Raw genomic sequence first — 25,170 nt, forward strand, 5'->3', positions numbered from 1 at the left:
GATAAATATGATGAGATGAATTTCCCAAACTTGAACCACTTTGAGCGGGAAAGAGCAAACACATTTTCCACATTGTATTTTCTTTTTTTCAGTGAGTCTTTGTCGAATTGGATATTACTGCTCCATTTGAGGAGATATATTCAGTCAGGAACGCGGGTAGCTGCTTTTCTCCGGTTCAATCACTTCAATTTGGTCTGAGACTGGCAAGCTTTTGCTGGGGTTTTCTTTGTTCAAAAATCCCATCGATACGTTCAGTCACGCACAAGTGACAAACGATCTGATCTGGCGGCCGCCGGTGTTCATGTTGATGTTTGACTGCCTGACCACTACATTGGAAGTCACTTCGTCTTCACCTTCAATATGTCTTTCCAGCCTTCGTATCGCCCACCACTCTCTTCACGCTACAGCCTCTGTAGCAATCCCACCTATCCTGCCTCGCCACCTTCTCTCTACTACAGCGATCTCAGTAGCGAGAATTCGGAGGTTTGTTCATCCTATCACATCCCTTCCTCGCTCAATCTGCCCTTGTCGGTGGGTTGCTTATCCCGCCAGAGCCAACACGAGAGAAACCGCATTGCTGATCAGGCACCAATACAGGATATCATGGCCTTTGGGAAGAGTCCAGATCCAAATCATGTCAGTGATGTGATGGCTGAAGCCTTAGACTGCCTTCGGCGGGTGGTGGATCATGTCGGTTCCATTCTATCCTAAGCTGCAGCTCACTTGGACTAATCAGAAGTCAGTTTCGTGCCCAGGATGAAAATGAAGCAGCGAATTGCATCGCTCGAGACGTCCACTCCATGCTTGACACGTTCAATCGAACCACGAATCCTTGGGGTATAGAAAAGTTCCAGATCAAGTCCGCCCCTCCCATCAATCCTGGTCAGGTCACCGCCAGTCGGACCACATCCCTCACGCCTCATGCAACGGTCCACGCATCCACCTGGGCTGCTGTTGCTGCAACAGACATACCAGCCAACAACCGCTTGGTCAAATTCCGTCCATCTGACGGTCTGAAGCGACATGTCACAGATGAGGTGGTTGTCCAGCCGCACGATGAAGACGAGGACATGAGATGTGCTTGGGTTTATGGCTGGAATAGGAACAGACATCTACAAAACGTTACCGACCGCATCACTGTCGGTGCCATCTTCTCGGTCGTCTATGTCCACGAGCATGAGGCCGTTTGCATCATCTTTCAACATGCCAGCTCGGCCATTTTGCTGGCTGAAGAGGAGGAACGTTCCCAGCGAGATCTAGGCGTGGGATTGTACGGAGTCAACACCGAGATTAGACTCGGTTCGAATTACCCTCAGAACTCGGACCTTTTACGCATGGCACCTCCCATCAACGAGCGTCGCCGTCTGACCTTTGCACGCCAGCAGTTGTTTACCAATGGCATGACCAAAGAGCGCTTCACCAAAGATATCCATGACATCGTCGGGCCACATAACGTGATTCTTGTCTGGCTCTTCAACACAGGAAATGGTAAGTCCAAGTGATGATGACCACCTTCCAGCTAACGTATGTCCCTAGCCACGGTTGTCTTTACCGCGACAGTCATCGCCCGACGGGTTCGCGACGAGTTTATTCAATTGGCTCGAGAACGAGGGCCCTACACCGACGTCCAGGTCGGCTTCTCACACGATCCATGTGAACGCCCGATGAACCTGATCACGCAGATCCCGTACCCCGTACCTGGTGCCGCAGCCCGCGAGCGCAGTGACAGTGGAAAGTCGGCATCAAGTGGTGGCCGAGGATATAACCCTACTGCTCCTAAGTTCGTCCCAGGTGCCAACCACACCGCGCGGCCAAGAAAGGCCACTGACTCTGAGGGTTGGCAGACAGTTTCGAGAAAGCGTTGATCTGCTGAAGGCAGGTCTACACCAAGCCCGCCGTCCCGGTAGAGACTTGATGTCTTACAGATACGAGTCGACGGCATAAGTCTTTGAAACAGAACCCGGTTCTATGCAATAAAAGCATCTCTGGGTCTAAAGACCGAATGGCCAACAGATTGATTCGACCTGATTTGTGAGGTGCAGAGATTGCAAACAACGCCAGCGACAACGAAAGAAATGTGGCACTCCCGTTGAGTTCCCACGAGGAGTTTGAGCGAAACGTACCAGTTGTGATGAATAATGCATAGCGATGGAACTAGATCATGGCGGTGTACAAGGAATGGTCAAGAATGAACAGCAGACAATCTGTAACTAGTGATACCGCTCCCAGTCGGTCGAATACCTAGGTACCTTAGAGAGATAGCCCACGTCAGATCCCAGTCCACTGCCATCCCGAGGTGGGGGCGTGGACACCAAGATCGGACTCGGTTGAACTTTCCTTTTTCTAAACGCGACTCCGTCTGATTTGCCTCTGTGTTTTGTTCTTGTCACTGACTCCTTACTCACCACACGTTGGGACGCGAGATGTAATTGTTGATGATCAATTAGAACACCGCCCTTGAAACAAATGGCGAATTGCGAATGTTTCTGTACAGGCAGAAACGATCCTCAAGATTTGACCTGATAGACTGACTGATCGTGTTCCCACCACTCCAAAAACACGCCACTTCCCAGTTCACTGCGTGTTTATTTGCCGACCTGATCGGTTGATGGACTTTCTGCGAGATGGCACTTTTAGAGGGATTCGTTATGTTTGCTTGATGGTTGGGTGAAGTGGTCAGAGGGTTGTGTTTGATGCCTAGGATGAATAAATGGGGAGAGTGGGTAGTGGCATCCATCCCAGGTCTTGAGCACTGGCTACTGAGCAGGGTCGACAGCGGAATGGACTAGATCAGAGCAGACGGTGAGTACAGAAGAGCCATGGGACGAACAGGCTAGATGATGTTATGGCACAGTACATCTCGAGGCTGCCTTGAATCTACCGAGTTCCAAAATGGAGATTCCTCCTCTCACTAAAAGGCACACAGGCATCAACCAAAAAAAGGGATCGATGGTGGCACTCGGATTCGAACCAAGGTCCTCCTCAACTTCCGTAACTGCCTCCCTGACCAAAATTGGTCGACATATCAATGTCCCTGACGAAACACCGTCCTTTGGGAGGCTTGGATGGGAAAAGGAGATGCTGACCACTGCACTATACCACCTGCTGATGAGCTACTTATTTGTGACTAGCTTTCCGGAACATATCATCTTATTCGAATGGTTCAGATTTGTTGGAAGTCACGAAGATGGAAATGGCGGAATGAGAAGGTACGGACCCGGTTAGTGGCGTGGCAGGCACTACGCCGTTGAAGAGCAAAGGGATGGAGGGAAGGTGCGAGGGCGACTGTGGGCTGCTGAGAAAAGAAACCTGGAAGACGTGAATGCCACTTCTCCCGAACCAAAGAGAATAAAAAGAAGTCGACGTTCCTCGCACAGACAATAAGACGGACAAAAAAGATGAACCACGATTAATGCTGGCACTCGGATTTGAACCAAGGTCTTCCTCAACTTCCTTTTTTTTTTTGGTGAAAGATGGATCCCCAAGCCTCGTTCAGGCGCAAATCACCTAGGTAATGCTGCCGACTATGGGGATTGTCTTTTACCATTGGGAAAAGGAGATGCTAACGACTGCACTATACCAGCTACTGGGATGGATGAGCTAGTTTGTTGAACAGATTTTCCGCACAGTGTTTGTTATCGGACACTGTAGCCTTTGTTTGGTGAGTGTTGGGAAGGCATGGCGAAGAGGAGGTGATGAGAGCGGCGGGCAGCAGCATGCAAGCAGGCTTGAAAGGGGGGGCGGCCACCATATCGTATTAGATTCAGGCTGGACATTGAGTCTGGACGGTTCTGTGGCGATAGAAAGAACAGGAGCTAGCATCTATCAAGGGAAGGAGAAGCACAGATTTTCACTCTGTCAAGGCTCTCTTTTGACAGCTTTCTAAAGCTCTATTGTCGTTGAACTAGATAGATAGCTAGCTACACGACACTAAGGTAACAGGTTCTCCTCCGCGAAAAGCAATGTCGATCTCACAATACTGTCATCTCCAGACACGAAGAGGGCAGTGAAATTGTATCTATGGAACAAAAGGACATTGCTAGATCGACAGATCATGGAAACATAGTTCCGCTGAAGGGCAGCCATGTCGTCCTGAAGAAAGCCCAAGAGAAAAGCCACCCGGCCTACCCGTACCTGACATGGAGTGACGGAAGGCCAGTCCGAGGCTTTGGCGCCGTGTAAATAAGAGTTCGGATCGTGGGACAAGCTCAGAATGCTCTGCCAGTTCATTAAAGACATGTCGTGCTCGCCTGATCTAGCAGATGTCAGTTCGCATCGATCCGGCTCGCCACGAGCAAGCAGAAGTCCATTCGGAATTCGCGAGAATTCCAACTAGATATTTGGTACAAAGAAAGCGGATAGATCTTCAAATTTCAGCTTGATGACATCAACTCGAGGCTGGCAAATGGCCCTGACTGTTGCCACATCGTCTTGATCTGCTTGTGACAGCGACATGGTGGCGCCTGTAACAAAGCCCGGAAGCCTGGAGTTAGGTTGACTGCCAGCTGAAGTTTGGGGCAAAGTGCAATCTTTTGGCCGGCACTAACGTGAAACGGTAGGCGTGTATGGGTGTCAAAGTGTGTCACTTCCAACGATCCCCGAGACTTGACAAGCGGCGAGGGGCAGCCAGAAGAAGGCACAGAGGGTCCTTGCTGTAAGCTAATGAGGCTTAAAGCTGCCCCGAAGAAACCCCCGACCCAACCAGGCCCAAGCCAGAGTCGCAGTTGGCAGTCCTCCTCTGTCAGGTGGCTCTTGTACTATCCATCCTTCAATCAAGTTAAGCCCCGTGCCCCTCCAGTCAGCACTCCCTTGTTCTGCTCCCTCAGCCGAGGAAAAGTCAATCGACACCGAATTGCTACGGATACGAATCATGCTCGAGCAAGTCTGAGAACACACTTTCGGTGCCGCCTGTCGTATTGGGTTGCCAATGCCACACTGGTCTACCAGCTGGTCTTGGAAGTCTGGGGTTGAGACTAAGAGACTGTCATAGCGTGCTGCCCATTGCCGCTCATCGGGTGCTTTACACCACGCTATGCATTTCCTCGAGAGGTCCCTTCACAACGGATTACGACTACCTCTAAACTTCAACCCGATTGTTTCCCGACACATCCCTTCTTCCATATGTCTCTCCAGACCGCTATAATCTATGGCAACGAGACTATACACCTCTGCCACCTCTGATTCGTGTGCAAGCAACTTCTACAAAACCAACGATGTCGACCAGTACGACCACAACCTTCCAACGTCCGAATGGCGCCAGTGTTGCCAATTCCACCGATGCGCAAGATGGCCAAGGCGTTTCTTCTCGCCGTCTAAAGAAACGAGAAATCGATAGAAGATGTCAGCGGCAAGCTCGCGAGCGCACAAAGAGCCGCATCGCCTATCTCGAAGGGCTCGTGGAGGATTTTAGGCGACAGGACTCCAGTGGACAAGTCGCTACTTTGATGAAGCAGTTACAAGAGGTGGAGTCGGAGCGAGACATGATGAGCAAGACCTTGAAGGACATTCAAAAGGCCATGGACGTACACAAACCTTCCAAAGAAGACTCCTCTTCTTACAATGTCAATCCAGATCCGATGGTCCTGGTGGACGGCTTCAATGACGAGAACGAGGAACGAAAACCAAGCATCATCTCCTTGACCCGCAGGGCATCTGCTCCTCTGAGTGACCACATACCGGACACCAACCCACAAACCGATTTTGACCTCGCCACCTTCTCCCCTGCTCCAAGCCTCCATATGCCGTCGCATGAAATATTATTTGGCCCACAAGTCGTTCGGCTGGACAGTGACAGTCCTCAGTCAACGAGCCAAGCATTGGTACAATCCAAGGCCATTGTCGATCCTAATTTAATGCCTACTTCGTATGCCAACAACTGGGATCAGCCCATGAATGGGTGTGCTTGCCAAAACAGCCACAATCACTCCGGTATGCCAGCGAGAAAATCGCAATGGCGAGGAAACTATTGGAGATATGCCAATGAAGTACTCAGCGAAAGATTCGATTGGCCGGAGAATGTTGAACCCACATCTGATGCGGTGGCTGATGATGTTCCCGTTCGAGCAGTACTCGAAGGGTGGGATGCAGTTGCAAAAAGAGGGCCTATACACCCCTCATGGCAGATTCTACGACGAATTGACCAGACATTGTTCAGAACCTGCCCGGACACGGAACGTCTCGCCATCCTAAGGGCAATGCACAGCCTTTTACAGTTCCATACCGAGTCGACATCTGATCGATATGCCCGCCTTCCTCCTTGGTACAACAAGCGACCCTCACAGAAAATCGCACATTCTTATGCAATCGATTTTTTCGCCTGGCCTGGTCTGCGGGAACGATTCATATTCGGCGAACATAATTATTGCGATAACGAGTTCTGGAAATTATTTTGCACCTCTCTTCGTATTCTGTGGCCTTTCGAATTTCGTGATTGTTATACACGAGAAATTGAGACGGGTTTGTATAAAATTTCACCACATTTTGATGAGCGTCTTTACGACATCAAAAGCTGGACCATGGGTCCGGACATCTTTCGACGCTTTCCAGAATTGTACAGCGACATGCCATCGTTCAACACTGTTCCCGCAAGCGTGAGATTGCCAAGATCACCTTCCACGTCTGCCTTATTGTTGTCGGCGCCAGAGCCTGTGCCAGTGCATTCGGCCAAGAAATCGAACACCTCCGGTGTAGAGAAGCGGAAAAGAAAGGAACCTCACATCCAGAAACAGCAGATACAACATGAAAACCAAACAACGTATCCGACCGTCAACTTGCAAATGCCTATTCAACATATGCCTCAAGTGCCCAGTGGTTTTCAGTACATGATCCCTGAACAGCAGACCATGACTGCGCTTGATGCTTTCGCATATGGAGCAATAAGCGAGGCTGAATTCGCTACAATGTATCACCCTGAAGATCTTGAGGGTTATCCAAATATCATATTTTGAGCAAATGCGACCCAAACTTCTCGATGAAGGCGTGCAAACGCCATCTACAAATTGCCGAGAGCAATTACTTCTCTTCCCCCCCATTGGCTTGGGCCGAGGCCACACGAATATTGAGAACTTTTATGCACAACTAGACTTTTGTGACAAATGCATGAAATTATGATCACTATCATGTATGATGTATGATGTGACCCTTGGCAAACGGAGCCAAAAGTCTTGGTGCAACTTCCTGCGACTACTTGGTTTCCTTCGATAAGTCCAACTACAACAAGGCTTGGTTGACTCTACAAACAACCGAGGCAACACTTACCGATTGAATCAGGAACCGAATCCGAGCAGATGTTGCAATCCGATGAACCACTACCGAGTGCCGACCAAGAAGCTAGCCAAACTTCCTCATCGCAAGCCCTCTGTTCGACTAATTGATCACGCACCCCTGGTTGCCTTTTCTCCTTGCAGATGACCTGTCAATGTGTTGTGATCTGCGGACAAAATGTGGCAACCATTAAGAAGCGAAGGTTGCTGCAAGGCTGACAGAGCATTATCTAACCCTGTCTGTTTTTAAAGATGATGCTTACTTCAGTGACTACTTGAGATCACCGGTAGTTGACTGCAATACAATCTTTCTGCTGGTTGAAGAATGGAGAGGGCAATAGCTTTGAAGCGCATGTTTGGCTATGGCCTTACACGACCAATGCAGTGATCAAGTTGTTATGGACGAGAAAGCTATTCTATGAATGCCAGCCAAGATCGAGCACACTATCGTATCGTTCACACGTCGAAAATCGCTCGTATCTCTGCTGCTGTACGATGTGCATGTTGGCTATCAAACTCAATCACATATTCTTCAGACACAGGATCAGATTTCGCGGCCACCGCTATGTTGAAGCTAATGACTTGGAAGCCCTCAGATTTATGTTTGTGTGGTGCGGATCTGTTTGCAGAGAACCACCACATTGGGTACGGGACAAACAAAACAAGGAGACCTGTATAGTTGTGGTGTACTTCCCCCTGTTTGCACGTCTAAACACGTGCGAGAACAGAACACTATGAATAGCAGAGGTTGGCATGATCACAAGAGAACCCGCCTACGGTCATGTCGTTGACCTCAAATCGTCCACCCTGGCCTCATTTGTATAGCAAAGTCAAAATGGACACTACACCCATGTTGAAAACAGTCCTCCTCTTCTGCTGCTGATCAAGCCGTCCTCGTTCGCCTGCGAAGTTTTCCAGATCGACAGTCATACCAGTCCTAAACCCAAACGACCACCTCTCCTCCATTTCCGAAGTCCTCCATGCCCAAAGCACAACAGCTCACTCCATCCAACATCCACTCCTCCCTACCCAACGAGCCCACGCAAATCAAACCAAGCCATAAACAACCGCACCGCACCTCAGCCCCACCCCATCCACTCACGATAAGAAAAGAAAAATGAGCGAGACCCACCCGGAGATCTGGGCACCCATAAGCGCTGTCGTGATCCTCTTCGTCCTATGGTACTGCTACATCTGCCTGAACGCGGAGAACGAAGCATTGGCGCGCCAGCGACGGCGACGCCCGAGACCTGTCATCATCGGCGCCGGTCCTGCCGTCATGGCTCCCATTCCCATTCCACTGCCGGGGCCCGGACCCGGGCCGGGCTTTCCACCACCACCACCACCTCCTCCTCCTCCTCCTCCGCCAGCAGCTGGGCCAGGTGGAGGCGGCGGCGGCGGCGATGATGATGGCGGTGATGGTAGCGGTGGGCCGGTGCCGGCCCCTGGCTATCCCGAACCACTGGGCCATCTCAGAGGGGGAGCGTATTACAGGCCATTCGGCGGCGGCGGCGGGGAAGCAAGAGACTATAGACGTGGACGGTCGGGCTCGCCGTTCAGGAATGCACGATCGTGGTCGAGGGCCCGACCCATGCCGATGCCCATGTCCATGTATGGGCAAGGACATCCTGGGGCCTGGTATGCGGGGCCAGGTGGTGGGAGAGACGGAACGGGCATGTACATGCCGTGGACGGAGAGGATACTGCCGCGTAGAGGACGTGGTGCATATGGTGGTGCTACCGGCGGAGGACGAGGAGCTGATGAATACGATGTGATTGAGCGAGGGCCTGCTTTTCCTTGATTGGACTGGCCATGATTACGATGGCTGCTGGAGCAGGGCCATAGTTTTCGTGGATCGAGATATACACTCTGAGTCTGAGTCTGATTTGGATTATTGGACTCTCTGAGACGATGATTGCAGAAGTGAACACGATTTTTGGGTGGAGAATCTGGAGGAATCTTGTGGCCGCTGGATTCTTGGACTCTGAATGTTGAATCATATTGGTCTCAGACGCTGGCTCACACGAGCGAAAAGTCATTAACCTTGTTATATTAGCGTGGCGTCCGATCATGAAACTTAATGAACGATTCGTATCATGATGTTTGGTTGTGCTCCCAACAGATGTGTTTGCTGTGACCGTGCTTGTGGTGTTATATGGAAAGATTAGCACACCAAATCACGATTGGAAAGCTACTCTCTGACGTTCAGATGTAATCGGTTGAACTTTTATGATCTTAGTTCAGCTAACTCATACAGAATTTGTAGCTTGTTTCCTTTGGTAATCAATGGAATACCTTCATACCCTTCATACAGAATTTTGTGCCCGTCGTTGGTAAGCTGATTCCATATCTGGGAACTAGTTCATGCTAGCCATACAAGTCATAGGTCTGATTCACCAATCTTCTCGAATTGTTGCCTTCAACCTTCGTGTTTTATGATCCATACACATCCCAAGAAAGTGGTGTGTGAGTCCACAAGCAGATGATAGCCTTGAACCCCAGCAAGTGACTGTCGGCCTTCTTCAGACGGCGGCAGTCTTTTCAAGTTTCTCAGGCTCAGGGTTTGGCTCAACGGCTTCCAGATGCTCTGCTTTTGCCTTGAATTCGGTGACTGCAGTCACTTGCTTGACTTCTGCGTCTTCAGTCTTGACATCTGAAGTGACAATGACAGTGGGAGCGGTTGGTTCCTCCTTGCCATCAGTGTCAGGCTTGCCACCAGCTGGGTTGTTGTCCTCAAATTGTTGGGTGGAGGTGTGGCTGTTGAGAGATTTTGGAGGCTGGTCAGTGGTAGGTTGCATTTCGAAAGTTTTTACAGACTTGGTTTGGTCAGAAGAATTAGCAACAGCTGTAGGTTCACTTGTGACACCGATTGCACCCGCTTCCCCTGATTTCTTGCGATCCATAGCGGCGGGGTCTTTGCTCTTTCTCGGGTAGTGACGACGATAGTTCCAGAAGGGTTTCTTCTTCGACTTACGAGTAGAAGGGTCGACTTGATTGCCACGATATTCTGTCTTGGGCTTCTCATTCTCTTGATCCAAGTCCGAGATCTTGGCAGTGGTGCTGGTTGTTGGGTGGCCAACGGTTGCAGTATTAGGGTCAACTCCACCGAGAGCTTCCGCATCACTCCCGGTCACAGCATTTGCTTCGGCAGTTCCATTTGCTGCAGGTCGTCTGTAGCCACTCTTGTTTCGGCGGTCGAGTCTTGCTTGTCGGAGAGCCTGGCCAGCCTTGGGACGCTCTTCTCCCTCCATGTAGGCAGCAGCTCGGAGGATGGCATCTCTTGACTTTGGATTGATCAGCATGGAAAAGGCAAGAAAGTTGGTGAAAGTAACTTACAACACCAGAGGCATTGAGCATTCGTATCATGTCAGTGACAAGGATGGCCATATTTACAGCATGATCAGCTGGAATATCAGTTGGAGTATGACCGGCTAATTTGTCCTGGACGACTTGCTGAGCGAGAGAAACGGCGTACTTGAAAGAGGCTTCACAGTTGGCATTGAATGTGGGATTTTCAACATGGACCGGTGGTGATGAAGACTCAGGGGCAGAGTTCTTCTGAAAGGGAGTGGTATTTGACTGTGTCTCAATGACAGGAGTACCAGTGGTGGTGGTCATGTTTGGTGAAGGTGTCACAAGGGATCTCTTTTGAATATGTTTCAGTGAGGTGGTACATGTTGTTTGAGCATCGCTGTAAAACTCACCTGTGACTAGGAAGCTGGCAAAGGAAGAAGAAGATATCAGGAGTTGAAAGGAAGAGCCAACTTTGAGTCAAGAGATGACTTTGGAGCAGTAGGATGAAAATCAAAGAGATGAAGAGAAGAGAAGAGAACACAAGAGGAAGAGGGTAAGAGAGCTTTGAGAGGGAAAAAGGAGCGGTGCAGAAGACGGCGTCTGTTGAAGGCTCAAGTTGTGAGGACGGGAAGGTGCTTCCCAGCTCACAGTCTTTTGGATTGCCTGGAAAGAGCTCTTCATTCTAGGTCTGTCACGTCCTGATGTGAACTGCCACTGCCACTGCCACTGCAGCGGCTGCAACTTCAACTTCAACTCCATGTCCATGACTTCACAATTTGGTAAGTGTAATCTTGCCTCCATTTTTTCATAGACCAACAACTTGAGTGCGTGCTTTGTGGACCATGTAGATGCATATGCAACTTTCCTCATTTCCTTTGTTTGCTTCTACAGCCTTGCCTACCTGTTGGCTTTGCGGGTGCCTGGGTCATATTCTTGACTTACCATAAACATATATGCCCTTACCAATGGAATCTGAGGAGAGACTCAAGCTGTCGACCATGCTCGTGTTGATAGATCATGGACTTAACAGTAGCAAACTTGAAGGAATAGGTTGTCTACTCCGTAAACATCAACTTAACAGGCTGGGACGACCCACGCTCGGCTTTCTTTCCGTTTGAAGCACTATTGCGTCATTCTTCAACATTCTTACATCCCAACTTCTATGGCTACCCTGCCGAAACTCCAAGGCCATACATCTCCCAGCGACGTTGTTGTCCACAGGACTACTCCGACTGCGTTGACGGAAACCATCTTCAACAGTCACAGAAAATTGCCCTGTCATAGTAATCATGGCAACCCTATTGAAGAAACCATTGAAGCTGGCACTGATCCAACTGGCCTCAGGTAAGTGGTGAGTGCCTCTGACTTCTTCTCAACCATTCAAACATGACTGACATCAACACAGGTGGTGATAAGACTGCCAATCTCGCACATGCGCGATCCAAAGTTGTCGAGGCGGCCAAAGCTGGTGCCTCTCTCATTGTCCTTCCCGAGTGTTTCAACTCTCCCTATGGCACCCAATATTTCCCCAAGTACGCCGAGACTGTTCTCCCGTCTCCTCCATCACAAGAGAAGTCTCCGTCATGGCATATGCTGTCCTCCGTTGCTAGAGAGACAAAAACCTATCTGGTGGGAGGAAGCATTCCCGAGTTTGTCCCAGAAACCAAGGAATATTTCAACACTTCATTAGTCTTCTCCCCTACTGGACAGCTCCTTGCCACACATCGGAAGACACATCTGTTTGATATTGACATTCCTGGGAAGATCAAGTTCAAAGAGAGTGAAGTCTTGTCTCCTGGAAATAAAGTCACCCTCCTTGACCTTCCAGAATATGGTAAGATTGGACTGGCAATATGCTATGATGTTCGATTCCCAGAACTCGCCATGGTAGCCGCAAGAAAGGGTGCATTTTTGTTTGTATATCCCGGAGCATTTAACACTACAACTGGACCCATGCATTGGACGTTACAAGCCCGAGCGAGGGCCATGGATAACCAGATTTACGTGGCCATGTGTAGTCCGGCAAGAGATACAGAGGCTACTTATCATGCCTACGGTCATTCGATGGTGGTGAATCCAAATGCTGAGATTCTTTCGGAAGCCGAGGAGTCTGAGACCATCATCTATGCCGAACTGGATGGTAGCAAGATTGAGGAGACGCGGAAAGGCATTCCGATTTACACCCAGAGAAGATTTGATGTCTACCCTGATGTGAGTGCCGGGAAAGTGAACTTTGAGGATGAAAGCAATGATATCAAATCATAGTTGAGAGAATAACAATCGAAAGTCATGAGCATCCTGCCCAAACAGTTCATCCTGTGATGCTTGGCGTGCAACTCCCTTCTTGATGCTCCACTCGCTGCAAGAAAGTCGGAACTTCTAGAATTTTCACGTGACTGAAATCTTGGCATCTCTCTTACCGCATTCGTCTTAGCCCACACTTTTTCGCGAAGTCGAGTGCAACTGCGCCAAATTCAATCCCACGATTCTCTTCAGCAGTTCAACTCAGCAAAGCCGTCGGCACCCTTTTCGTCTCCATCTCATTCATTTACACTGTAAGTACTGATCATTTGACACATACCGGATTCTTCATCGCTTTCATCCCTCGAACTTTGGTAGCGACGAAGGAAAGCTAACATTTCACCTCTCGCCGATCGCAGAACGGACAAAATGGCCAAAGACAACCCAAAGACGCAGCCCAAGAAGACGACACCCAAGAAGTCTCGCTCAGCCATCTCTGATGTCGTCGCTCGCGAGTACACCATCCACCTACACAAGCGAGTATGTTCTCCTGCCATGACATGAAAATACAATACCCAACGATTTCCTCCATTCCACACAAACCATGGAAAATTCAAAAGGGCCTGTCGAGAAAGACAAAAACTCAAGAAAATCAAGAGATGGGAATCAGTTTTATGAAGTCCACCCGAATGGCTTGTTTCGACCTTTTGTGACAAAATTCCTCCCTTGAACATTCCAACGCGCACTACATCACTACAAGCATTTTGGACGGAAGACTGATTATACATGTGTTAATAAAGGTTCACGGAGTCGCCTTCAAGAAGCGAGCACCTCGCGCAATCAAGGAGATCCGCAAGTTCGCTACCCTGGCTATGGTGAGTCCCTCCCGTGCCCCATGAAGATTTCTCCTTACCCGGCATATACTCCCCCCTCTGTACTCCTTATTGAGTTACACCTACTAACCATCAGCACGAATATAGGGCACATCCGACGTCCGTCTCGACCCCCAGCTGAACAAGAAAGTCTGGGAGAGCGGCATCAAGGGCGTTCCCTTCCGTCTGCGTGTGCGCATCAGCCGAAAGCGTAACGACGAGGAAGGCGCCAAGGAGAAGCTGTACAGCTACGTCCAGGCCGTCAACGTCAAGGAGAGCGAGGCCAAGGGTCTACATACCGTCGTCGTTGAGGATTCGTAGACACTCAAAACTCGACTTCCAATGTTAAGAAGCGATGTTTGTCTGAACAGTAGGCTGGCACACGAGCATGAGGTGATGCAGAGCATAGCTGCTCGTGCGGATGAATGATGGGGGCAGACTCGGTGGTGAACGACCCGGCGGTTTCTTTGGCGCTGATCCTCATGCCTATCCATGTCACCTGGCACATTGTCCAAACAGACTGGTTGGGCATGTGGCAAGACAGTCAGCATATCGACGGAAAAGCATTGAGTTGGCTGAGTGGAGACAATCTTCATCATCCAGAACGGAGCGTATCTCAGTCGAAGGGACAGCCCGCATTTCCCGAACGCGCTGACTTGCTGAGGAAAAAAGAGATAATACCCCCAAAAATGAGCTTTCATGAACTGAAGAAATCAAACACACTTTCTATGATATCGTCAATACCTGTAAACCTTGTGCCTTCTACCCTGACCTCACGCGTGCTTAGCCACGTCGCTTTCGGCCCGAGCACACTCTCGTCTATTCTGTTGCAGCATTTATCTAGCATTGAGCTTCCTCGATCGATGGATGACAGATAGAAACTAAAATAGCGAAACAGGACGTCAAAAGCAGAAAGAAGCACATCATCAACCACGTGTATATTAGAAGCAAAAGTACAAGCTGTAGTGAACAAGGCTACCGGACTCCCTTCGTAGCCGCCTCCGTGGTTCCTTCGAGGACTTTTTCACGTTTAATCTATCAGTAGTAGATAGACAGGATTCATTCAATTCCCATGCTCGCTCTCGCCCGATTCGCTAACCTGGATCGTGGTCCCGACGTGGCAATCTCGACCACATCCCGGAGTATCTTGGGGGAAACACAGTTTTTACTCGTTCGTCCTTTCTGTACCATATCGTGTAAAGTAGCTCGACCACTCCGTCCATCCATAAGACCACCAGATTCCTTCCCAGCATGAAATCCCCCGGCCATGAGCCCCGTAATATGCCAAAGTGTCAAAGGGGACCAGGCTCACCCCTCACTCCATGGGCTTCCCTGTGTTGGGTCCTCAACAACAAATGTCACGCACAGAAGTGCAATCCGTCAGAGTTCAACCAACACTGATGGGACCTCGACAACGGAAGGATATGCAGAAGAAACGTAGTCCGTCAGAGTTCAACCAATCAGGGAAACCCCACGAGTGAATGCGAGCAATTGCACCCAGATAGCATAGCCCTTAGTATATGTACACAATGTTCAAGGATTGACGAATGTCTCATGGTTCGAGGTTATTCTCAGGGCGCTGCTCGAGTCAAAAGGGTCTTCGTCGGATTAGGAAAAGAACAAGGTCTCGTGTCTCGCTCTTATGCAACACCGCACTGAGGATACACAGACATCCTCTTGATGATAAAGGTCCGACGGATTATATTTGGTAAAAGTCCGATCTAGCTGGTGAACATTTCTTGTTGGTCATTTCGGTATGTATCGCGAATTGCTGCCAGGAAACAGTCCCCTTTCCTTCCTGCCCCGGGGACCACTCGCCTTTGTCGTCAGGGAAATGCTGAAAATGTGACAATGAGCAAAAACAATTGCTAGTGTGTGCTGTACAAACGTTTGAAAAAGCACGAAAAAAGGTCGATTCCCAAACTCCACGCTGTGCAAATTAAGCTTTAATCTCGTTCCTGCCTTGTATTCGCTTTAGTCTGGAACATACCATGCCCGTAGCTAAAATTCGATCAGGTCACTCGGGAATTTAGCGTGTCGAATTTTTGTTATCCCAAGAACGCCTGAGAAAATAATTACAACACTCCCACAATACTCACAGTGGCATTTCCTTAACGGAAGAACACAACTAGTTGGGCACTTATGCCTGCCTGCTATCCTCAATAGCTTTGGCCAAGGCATTTCCCATGTCTGGTGTTTTGACTTTGAAAACCCATCGGGAAAGATTTCCTTTGTAGAACAAAGTGCCCTTCAGAGCACCATTCTTGGCTGTGGGGCAACTTTCATACTCAGTGCCTTCGACAAGGTGAGAGTTAATTAGGATCGAAGCACTTGGTTCAACCCGGAATACAAGTCGAGTCTTTTTGGTTTCTTTGTTTTGCAAAAGGCGGATGACACCTACACCCATCGAGTTCCAGTCGTTGGCCTTCATTTTGGTACCCACAGCAGCCTCTTGGTTGATGAACATCAAAGCTTTTGATCGTCCTTCCCATAGACATGTTTCATTCTCTTCACCAGAACGCGAGTCCATCAGTGAAGTCTGCGGATCATCGGGGGTATCTTCAGTCTCGTTTGTGGCAACTGATTCATTATCGGTCAACCCAGGGGATGTGGCACGAGATGACACGACCGAGCTGGCGACTGAACCTCCACCCAAATGTGAAACTGCACCAAGAAATCCTGGGGCCGGTGTCGAAGCCGGCGCACCAAAGTTGAAACCTAATTTTGCAGGTTCTGAAGTAGCGGAATCAGTATTGTTGGTACCAAACAAACTGCCAAATGGGTTGGGAACAGATCCTTCCTTTGCACCAGAGGGTGAGGCTGAGGTGAACTTGAATGAAGGAGCAGTAGTGGTTGATGTTCCGAAAGAGATGCCGTTGCCCTCTTTCCAGGTGTTATCTGTTCCAGCGGGAGACGCAAGCACCGACTTCGAAAGATTGGAAGTGGGAGGGGCATTCTCTGCATTACTGGGAGTACCAGGCCGTGAGCCAAACATACCCTCACCAGGAACTGGACCGCCCTTGGTGAAACCACCAGCGAATATTGATGCACCAGGAGTCGGGGTCAAAGCGGTTGTTGGCGCAGCTGTAAAATTGAAAGTAGAAGCCGGTTTGTAAGTGGATCCTGATTGCGAACCTGAAGGTGTAAGAGGTGAGAAGGACGGCTTTTCTGGAGTTGCATGACCGATGTTATCCCCCCAGATGCCTGGTTTGAAGGTTGAATTCTTTGCCGAGCCGAATATTGGACTGGTAGACTCTTCGTTCTTCTCTTTCTCAGTACCATTCACCGGGGTTTCAGTGGCACGAGTGGGGTTAGGCTCAATCCGGTCGAACAAGCTCTTCCCTGCATTTTTCTTTCGAGCATCTCGACGACGTGCACGATCCATTTCCTTCTGAAAGGTAGTGAATTCTTCGCCATCTGATTCCGACTCCCCGTCATCTTTGTAGTCGCCATCATTAGTATCTCCATTGCTGATGTCGACCTCATCTTCCGGAAGTTCGTCCTCTTCCTGCTCCTCACTATCACGAGACGACCCGCCTTCTTCATCGTTCTCTTCGCCCTCGTCAGACTCGTTTGCTTGCTCATCCTCATCTTCCCCTTGGGCAGAATCAGATTGGTCGTCATTAGAATCTGTAAACGCGGCAAATCGGTTTGGGGTGGAGCCAGATGTTTTGGAATTGCCAGATTTGGGTTGAGAGGCATCCTTGGAAGTTGTTGGAGCGGAACCAAAAGTGAATGACGGTTTTGTGCTGGTCGCCGTTGTGCTGGTGGTTGAACCAAACGAGGGAACGAAACCAGCTTTGGCAACTGCATCGATTTTTGCACGTTTGGCACGGGTTTCTTCTTCCAGCTGCTTGTTGAACTCCTCTTCATCATCCTCTTCGGAATCAAAGTCTTCTGCCTTTCGCTTTTCCATAAGTGTCTTTTCCAGCTTAGCCGCACTTGCCTTTGCCTTTGCACCAAAAGCAGCCATGAAGTTGGTGTTGCCACCACCAAATTTTGGCACCTCAAAAGCTGGCTTCTTTGGTGGGGATTTGGTCGGAGTGGTAGATTCTGCGGTTGCTTCTGTAGAGCCTGATGAGAGAGACGTTGCTGCAAGGGTATTTCCGAAGGATGGGCGGTTGGCTGCTGCAGAATTTGGCGCAGTCAGGCCCGCGAAGGGATTTGCGGGTTTCGAAGCTGTCGAGGCTGTAAAACCTCCAAATTGAGCGGTAGCTTTGGGTGTTGGTGTAGAACTGTTAGTCGAGCCAATAGCCGAATTGTTGGCTGGAATCATTCCCTTGAGCACGGAGGTAGCCTTTGACGGGCTGGATTCAGTGGTTGAGGGGAAAGGTGTGAATGTCTTTTGTTGAGTCTGCGGAGCCGTGACCGAAGCAGCAATGTCACTTGACGGCGGTACATCATCAGACCGTTGTCTTTTATTTTGCAGGCTGTCTGTAGTTGGCTCCTCAACAAGATCTCCTTTACGCTTCATACCTGCAACATTGCGCACATATAGTCCGAGCGATTCGCCAATGCTTTCACGTGAGGCAACATATTGGCGAATTAGGCTATGGAAGTCTTGAGAACGAGGATCAAGACTTGCAAGCTTGTTCTGCAGGCCGACATTTAATGAATGTAAGCGATAATTCTTATCATACTCTCGGTATTGTTCGGCCTCTAATGACCCAGGGATGATAGGTGCTGCTTTGGTATAAACCATGCGCTTGAGTGGCTCTGCATCCTCTGCAGTATTAAGCTTGGCTGTAGACTCTTCCTGTCTTGTAGAAGATGCACTGAATAAGCTTGGCTTGGCATTTTGAGGCGTTGACTTTACACTGGGTGCAGGTGTGAAAACAGTGGCGGTTGGTTGTGTCTGTCCTTTTGGTTGATTTTGGGCGCTTTGAAAATCCGAGCGTGACCCTCCCGCAAAGAGATCTTTTCCAGAAGATTTCGGGGTTGTGGGAGCGTCAGAGTCGGATACAGTCCCAAAGATTGGCTTTGCCTTAGGAATCGTTGGTGTATTTGTGGAGGTATCGGGGTTTTCTGATGACAAGTCGGAGGATGTCGGTTGAGATGGTTTACCAAAGCTAAATAGTGGTTTTGTAGGTGCCGGAGTGCTAGATACACTTCCGAAAAGTCCATTTGCTGGTCCTGAAGTCGTGCTGCTCGAAGCAGCGGGCGAGAACAAGCCACCACTGGATGCCTTCGGCTCGGATGCGCTTGGCTGGTTTGCAATCGGAGTAGACTCACTCTCGATCTGACTGGGCTCTGCAGACATACTAGTCGCGGTGTTCATCGACGTGTCAGTTGGATCCTGTCCAAAGGAGGGACCTGTCTGCTGCTTGAACAAACCAAGAGATCCTGAAGGGGTTGTGGTAGGTGCTTCCTTCTGCACAGACGCACCGAAACTGAAGGCTGGGACAGAAGAAGTATCTTGGGAAGAGGATTTGCTTTGCGCAAAGAGTCCTGCGAAAGGATTGTTCTGCACTGCTGCGGCGTTCTTATCGACTGTTTCTGCTGGTTGTTGTGCATTGTTCACCTGGCTCCCAAACAACGGCTTAGTTGCCTTGTTTTCTTGTGCTGGGGCCGCATTGAAGCCACCAAATAAATTTTGGGCAGGAGGGGCTGACTGTGTCTGCCCGAAGGAGAAGGGCGCCGCGGTACCGGAAGACCCAAATCCATTGTCTCCACCCTGTTTCTGAGGGGCGGAAGTAGGTTGGCCAAAGGAAAAGGATGAGCTTGGTGCTTGAGCAGCAGGTTGCCCAAAACTGAAAGCGGGAGTTTGAGCCGGCTCGTTGTTGCTCTGCGCGGGAGGGAAACCAAAAGCTGTTGAGGAGCTTGCTGCATTGTTATTTGTTTGACCAAACCCGAAGGTAGGCTCCTGAGTTTTGGGTGCGGAGGAAGTTTGGCTCCCGAAAGAGAACGAGGAGGTTGTCTGTGCCGGTGTGGTAGATTGACCAAAGCCAGTGAAGGCAGATGCGGTTTGCTGTGGTTGCCCAAAGATGTTGTTACTATTCTGTGCAGGCTCTTCCGGTGTGCCGATTCTGCCAAAGAGACCTGCGCCATTGACAGCTGCTGGCGCTGGTTGAGATGAGCCGAAAGTAAAGCCTCCATTGCTCTGGGGTTGCGGTTGTGGCTGCTGGCCAAATGTGAATCCTGATGCCATACTGTTTTCTGTATTAGATGAACCAAAAGGCCCGCCTATGTTTCGCTTCTTCTGAGGACTCTGCATTGAAATATCATCCCCAAGTCGCTCATTGTCTGAGGACGCGTTCCCGTTGAGGTTGGCGAAAGGATTTGAGGGTCCGGTCGAGGGTGCTCCAAAAGTGAAGGAGCTCGATTGGGGAAGTTGGAAGTCGAAGCCACCTCCTTGAGGGGTTATGCCTGAAGGGAAAGACTGGCTAGCACCAAAGGTGATGCCGCCATTCACGCTGCCAAAGGTCGGTTGGCCACCCGATTGATTCGTGTTCGTGGTGGCCCCGAAGGTAGAGTGTGAAGAACGACTGGCACCAAGACGGCCCTTGGGTTGAGCGATTCTAGAAGCAAGTTAATAGCCGTATACACCGAGACAGGGCATGGAGGTTAGAGGACGGAAGAATTTCGAGACCGCTGAGCGCAGCTGCGGATGGGCTTCCCGCGTGTCGATGGAAGAAGAAAACAAAACATGTTCAAGAGGTGGTAGAACTCACTTTCGCTTGGCCAATTGGGCAGCAGTGGACATTGTGGGCTGGTTTTGAGCAGGAGCAGGATTTGCGATTGAACCGTGGTCCTTGGTGATGTATTCTTCAGCGACACGTTTCGGCATGTCACTGGTGGCCTGGGATGGACCAGAATAGGAGGGTAAAAGAAGGTAATGAAGAAGAAGAGTGTACCATCGAGACGGACGCGTTATTACAAAGTAGTTGAAGAAATTCCGAGTGTCAACAGAAGAGTGGAGTGGAGGGTTGATGGAATTGAAAGTTATTGCGCTCTGGTGCAGCAGTTGTTAGTAGCAGTAACAGAGGCAGAGGCAGATGGAGTCGAGTCTCCCGCAGACGAGGTTCAGGTTCATTTCCCCTTCGAACGTTCTTTCGCTTCCTCGCCTTCTGCTGCCCAAGAAATTCCCAGAAAAAGACTTGGCGTGTTCCCAATTGCGTTAGCTAGCACGTGACTACTTTCCACGGGATGTCACATGACTTGTTTTAAATTTACCTGCTAGATGGTGATGGCAGCAATTAGCATCAACAATCAAATGGATACCCCGTGCTCAAGGATAGTTCTGTCTTTACGATTATTGTAATACTTGAATTGGCGGGTGACTGTTGAAATCATCATCAGCTCTACGGTACTTTATGAATAGAAATACACAAAACCCCCCATCCAATATATGTCAACGCTTAATCCCAGATATATGCATCCATGTCGTTCAACTTCCCGTCAGCTTAACCCCATTGAATCTTGAAATGATTCACAAAAGAGCTGGTAATGGTCGTACATAGTGTGCCGGACAGTGGTAACCATGAGGCGTGTTTATTAGATACTCCTGGTGTCCAGGTTCTGCATCATACCACTGTGTTGCTGGCAGAATCTCTGTCGTAATCGGCTTGCCCTTGTACCACTGGTTCCCTACTCTTTCCTTGATCTCCTTTGCAATCTTGGATTGCTCCTCATCTTCGTAATAGATTGCCGACCGATATTGGGTTCCAGTGTCTGCGCCCTGGCGGTTGAGGGTAGTAGGATCGTGCATCTTGAAGAAGTATTCCACCAACTGGCTATAAGTGACCTTTTCAGGATCAAATACAATCAACAACGACTCGGCGTGACCAGTTCGACCAGTGCACACGGCTTCATAGCTCGGAGATTTGGTGCTGCCTCCTGTGTATCCGACTCGGCAGTCAAGGAGGCCTTTTCCATGACCCCAATCCTTGCGATATAACTCCTCCAATCCCCAGAAACAACCGCCAGCAAAGATCGCGCGCTGGGAACTCGGTGGGAATTGCATGGCTGCCAATGAATCAGGTTGTAGAGACATTGATGCTGATGTGCTGAGTGGTCGAAGGAAGCGCGTAAGGAATTGAGGAAGTTGGAAAGCCATTGCCAGAGCGAGGACGGCGAGTGAGAGACAAGCGGTACTAGGATTTACAGGCACTTTGATAGATATGTACTTGAATAGGAGGAGACAAGGCCAATGGTGGGACTGTACGTTGGTTTATATACATATAATTGATAGAAGAACAAAAGAAGAGATCGATTGCCACGGAGGAAGTGGTTTAGAACGTTCGCGGATCGCACATCAGCGACATGTTCGCCCAATCAATCACGTCATGCGGCAGTGGCCCGGCTGTGTAACAAATCCCAAGAGTTTGAGTATGACAATTACCAGGAGGGGCTGAAGGAGCCTCGGGCAGGAGGTCATTCCCGGAAGCGAATACGTTTTTCGTCCTATTCCTACAGGGTCCACCATCCTCAATACGTCTAAACTAAAATTGAGAGAGTGTGAGGATTGTGTTTGTACCATGTCGACTCCTCAATGCTATGGTGCCGAGCTGCGTAACTGCTTCTACATCAACAGATTTGACTGCGTACAATCTGAGGAATGTGTATAGATGGTTTCATGAGAATGCCCAGGTGGCTGTGACATAACGGCCGCGGATCTCAAGGATCCGCTGTATTGTTGGCTTGGGCGATTTAGCCAGACACTTATCCGTAAACCGATAGTCCCCAGCTCTGACCTAAAATTCTCCATTTTTGGCGCCTGTGATCACATAATCATTGTGCAAATACGAGGAACCAACCATGCGCGGCCGCGGCATTATTGATATAGACAATTCCATTCCAATTTAGGGTTTATCTTTCGTTGACAAATCCAGCAACTTGGTGAACTTGGAACCCTCTAGGATCTTGTTGAGATGTTGACGGTGGCATTATGACGATGACGACGACTGGACTTCAATATCCTCAGCTTCTGATTCCAGAGCTTTATCTTCCTCGCGTGCTCGGTAGCTTAACCATACCCGCCAAATTCCAAGGGTCAAAACCGTCAAAGGCACCGCAAAAACAAAAAATACCCATATGCGACTGTTTACAATACTTCGGCCCTCGGCATTCCAATCGAAGAGTGGCATAGCCAGCACTGATGATACCGTGGTGCACGGTAGGTAAACCAGGGTCACCACTGCCAGCGTCTTCATCGACGCACCATCTTTTTTGGTCTGCTTTGCGATGGAGTGGGAGGCCCTCGCAATCTCGATGCTGAGGACTTGCTCTCTTCGGCTCGCTTCAGCTAGCTTGGACTGTCCTCGTGCGATATCGATGCTTAGTTCTTGTTGTCGCTGGGCCATAATGCTTAAAACGCATTCTAGTTGTCGACCAGTATGGCCTTGGTATTCCTCCCCAGTCCCGGAAATACTTTCCAGTACTTGTTCTAGGTACCTGAATGCCCGTTTCAGGCTCGAAAATGTATTCCTCAGCCTCAAGTCGTGCCTGGCATTGGCTGGTGCTGGCATCTGCCGACATTGTTTTACCATTTTTAGCTTCATTTTCGTGGCGTTCTGCCGGATGGCAAGATTCCTTCCTGACGCTATCAAGCTTCCATAAACCTCAGCTGCAGTTTCTGAGTCGGGAAATCTTGTGAGCTTCAAGCCCGATCGGTCGATCGATGTCATAGAGAAATCCATCATCATCTGCAGATTTTGAGTTGCTGCATTGAGTATAATGAAGGCTAGAAATCCAGGGAGATCTGAGAAGCCCCGAAGGTTATGAAGCTCTCGAGTTATGCTCGCTCGCATTGGTGCTCTGGCGGTGTGGAAGCGAATGAGCGCCCAGACAGTATCGCAGCCTGCTTTGTTCATCCACACCACTCCAACATTGGGCTCTCCAAAACCCCTGCAATCTATACGAGTACCATTTCGCCGGTCGCGAGGGAACTCCCAGATCGATGATTCGTTTCGACAGACTCTTTCTAACGCTGCTGGTGAGCATCCTGTGCCGGAGCATAAGACCTTCCGCGAAAATCTGACAGCTTCAGCCTCAGCTGGAGGTCTCAGTCGATCATGGAACACAACTTGGTCTACAAGCAGTACTTTCAGCTTGAGAGTAGATTCCACCTGAGTCTCTATGGCGTTGTTCTCGAGCCACTGGTGAATATTGCCCTCATCCAAGACCTGCTCCTTGACCTGGAAATCATAGTCGGTGGTATATGTGCAACTAGACCCCGGGGGCGTTGGTCCTCTGGCAATTGCGTGGATCTCGCAACCTTGTGGATTCAGGACTCCTATCAAGTCTAATAATGCATCTGGCTCGTCTAGGATCTGATCCGAGTTCAAGCATTCCCAAAGTGCTGTTTCCGACTCACGTTGACCTGTAGTAACTGGAGTTTCGCAAGCGATCATACGTTGGCTTGATCGGGTTGATTCTTGGAGAATCTAAGAATATGGCTAAACTGGCTGAAACCTTCGCTGTCGCCTGAGGATACTCGAACAGCAGAAAAAACAATCAAACTAAAAACCCAGAAGATAAAGTCTAGAATGCAGTCTCTCCCAAGGCTAACCATCTCAACATTTAAGTATCACGGGCCGCTACTCAAACCTGCGGGGCATCCAAAATCTCCTGAGGAGGCTGTGAAATGTGTACATGCTTAATGATTGGCTCGAAAGGTTGTTCAGAGCATCTATGCTGCTTCGTACATGCAGTCCACCTCGAAATTGCGGGCACTTTACAGGCGTTGAGAGCACATGCCAGTGGCGCAGACAAGGTCGAAACGGATCGAAGTGCCGGGGCGCAAGCCTCTCCCGAACCGCGCGGTAACTCTCTTCCTACGAGGAGAATGGCAGTGCGGAGCAAGAATACCAGCCAGGATACAGGATCAGTTGTGCTTGAAAGAACTCCGTTCGTGGTTCTAGCTGCGAACCCTGAGAATCTAATAAGGCCATGTTCTATTGTCTCAGAACCCCAGACCTTGTATTGGCACGATCAGGACTTGCTGTTGAAAAAGTATTCATATGCTTTCAAGAGTACATCCAAGCCAATAAACTCTAGTTAGACGCCCAGGGGCTTTTAACCAAGAATTGGTTTGAGGCCGAGGCTGCCTTGCGCTCTTGACCTCTTAGGTCACCGACAACACCAGCACACCCACTGAACATCATTGGCAAATTTAATGCCAGTGCTGATTAGAGCTCCTGATTTCTTGTCCACCTACAATCGCAACCACCATGGCAACGGCGCTTCCTAGGATATGCAAAGCTTCCATGTAGCTCCAGAAGCAAACCTTATCAGGCCGGACATCAATACAACATCTCCCATTTTCGCAGCCGAGAGATATTCATTAAGCGGTGCTGATGTGACTAACCAGTGTGGCGCCACCCCTCTTAGCAGTGCAGCGTACGGTTCAGACAACTCGTCGTCGCCGAGGTGTTGTCCTCATTGAACCAGTCTTAGAATTGTCACGGACAGGGATCCCCACGGACATCTAGAAGGCAATGCACTTGCCACTCGAAGGATTAGGTACTCAGTGCATATAATTTGCCCCCCAGCTTCACTTG

At 49.6% G+C, this 25,170-nt stretch overlaps 9 protein-coding genes across 9 annotated transcripts; 5 read left to right on the plus strand and 4 right to left on the minus strand.

The window, feature by feature from the left end:
* Positions 1 to 634: 634 nt before the first annotated feature.
* LTR84_013042 (uncharacterized protein) lies at positions 635 to 1,865 on the plus strand (the record flags this gene model as incomplete). The annotated part of the gene is made up of 3 exons (XM_064856547.1): positions 635 to 640; positions 744 to 1,488; positions 1,537 to 1,865. 3 exons carry the CDS (start codon positions 635 to 637, stop codon positions 1,863 to 1,865), a joined length of 1,080 nt encoding a protein of 359 aa, XP_064707723.1.
* A 3,348-nt stretch (positions 1,866 to 5,213) lies between these two features.
* LTR84_013043 (uncharacterized protein) lies at positions 5,214 to 6,947 on the plus strand (the record flags this gene model as incomplete). The annotated part of the gene is made up of 1 exon (XM_064856548.1): positions 5,214 to 6,947. The coding sequence occupies one exon, from the start codon at positions 5,214 to 5,216 to the stop codon at positions 6,945 to 6,947; it is 1,734 nt and encodes a 577-aa protein (XP_064707724.1).
* A 1,432-nt stretch (positions 6,948 to 8,379) lies between these two features.
* Positions 8,380 to 9,063, plus strand: LTR84_013044 (uncharacterized protein; the record flags this gene model as incomplete). Its single annotated transcript, XM_064856549.1, has 1 exon — positions 8,380 to 9,063. The coding sequence occupies one exon, from the start codon at positions 8,380 to 8,382 to the stop codon at positions 9,061 to 9,063; it is 684 nt and encodes a 227-aa protein (XP_064707725.1).
* Positions 9,064 to 9,784: 721 nt separating this feature from the next.
* Positions 9,785 to 10,880, minus strand: LTR84_013045 (uncharacterized protein; the record flags this gene model as incomplete). The annotated part of the gene is made up of 2 exons (XM_064856550.1): positions 9,785 to 10,546; positions 10,599 to 10,880. The coding sequence occupies 2 exons, from the start codon at positions 10,878 to 10,880 to the stop codon at positions 9,785 to 9,787; spliced, it is 1,044 nt and encodes a 347-aa protein (XP_064707726.1).
* Positions 10,881 to 11,845: 965 nt separating this feature from the next.
* On the plus strand, positions 11,846 to 12,821 carry LTR84_013046 (uncharacterized protein; the record flags this gene model as incomplete). The annotated part of the gene is made up of 2 exons (XM_064856551.1): positions 11,846 to 11,900; positions 11,962 to 12,821. The coding sequence occupies 2 exons, from the start codon at positions 11,846 to 11,848 to the stop codon at positions 12,819 to 12,821; spliced, it is 915 nt and encodes a 304-aa protein (XP_064707727.1).
* A 405-nt stretch (positions 12,822 to 13,226) lies between these two features.
* On the plus strand, positions 13,227 to 13,990 carry RPL31 (60S ribosomal protein L31; the record flags this gene model as incomplete). Its single annotated transcript, XM_064856552.1, has 3 exons — positions 13,227 to 13,337; positions 13,598 to 13,672; positions 13,778 to 13,990. The coding sequence occupies 3 exons, from the start codon at positions 13,227 to 13,229 to the stop codon at positions 13,988 to 13,990; spliced, it is 399 nt and encodes a 132-aa protein (XP_064707728.1).
* A 1,819-nt stretch (positions 13,991 to 15,809) lies between these two features.
* On the minus strand, positions 15,810 to 20,456 carry LTR84_013048 (uncharacterized protein; the record flags this gene model as incomplete). The annotated part of the gene is made up of 2 exons (XM_064856553.1): positions 15,810 to 20,187; positions 20,341 to 20,456. The coding sequence occupies 2 exons, from the start codon at positions 20,454 to 20,456 to the stop codon at positions 15,810 to 15,812; spliced, it is 4,494 nt and encodes a 1,497-aa protein (XP_064707729.1).
* A 642-nt stretch (positions 20,457 to 21,098) lies between these two features.
* Positions 21,099 to 21,725, minus strand: LTR84_013049 (uncharacterized protein; the record flags this gene model as incomplete). The annotated part of the gene is made up of 1 exon (XM_064856554.1): positions 21,099 to 21,725. The coding sequence occupies one exon, from the start codon at positions 21,723 to 21,725 to the stop codon at positions 21,099 to 21,101; it is 627 nt and encodes a 208-aa protein (XP_064707730.1).
* An 829-nt stretch (positions 21,726 to 22,554) lies between these two features.
* LTR84_013050 (uncharacterized protein) lies at positions 22,555 to 24,021 on the minus strand (the record flags this gene model as incomplete). Its single annotated transcript, XM_064856555.1, has 1 exon — positions 22,555 to 24,021. One exon carries the CDS (start codon positions 24,019 to 24,021, stop codon positions 22,555 to 22,557), a length of 1,467 nt encoding a protein of 488 aa, XP_064707731.1.
* Positions 24,022 to 25,170: the final 1,149 nt, after the last annotated feature.

Source organism: Exophiala bonariae (assembly GCF_035927105.1).
Source record: "Exophiala bonariae strain CCFEE 5792 chromosome Unknown scaffold_9, whole genome shotgun sequence".
Taxonomy (NCBI): Eukaryota; Fungi; Ascomycota; class Eurotiomycetes; order Chaetothyriales; family Herpotrichiellaceae; genus Exophiala; species Exophiala bonariae.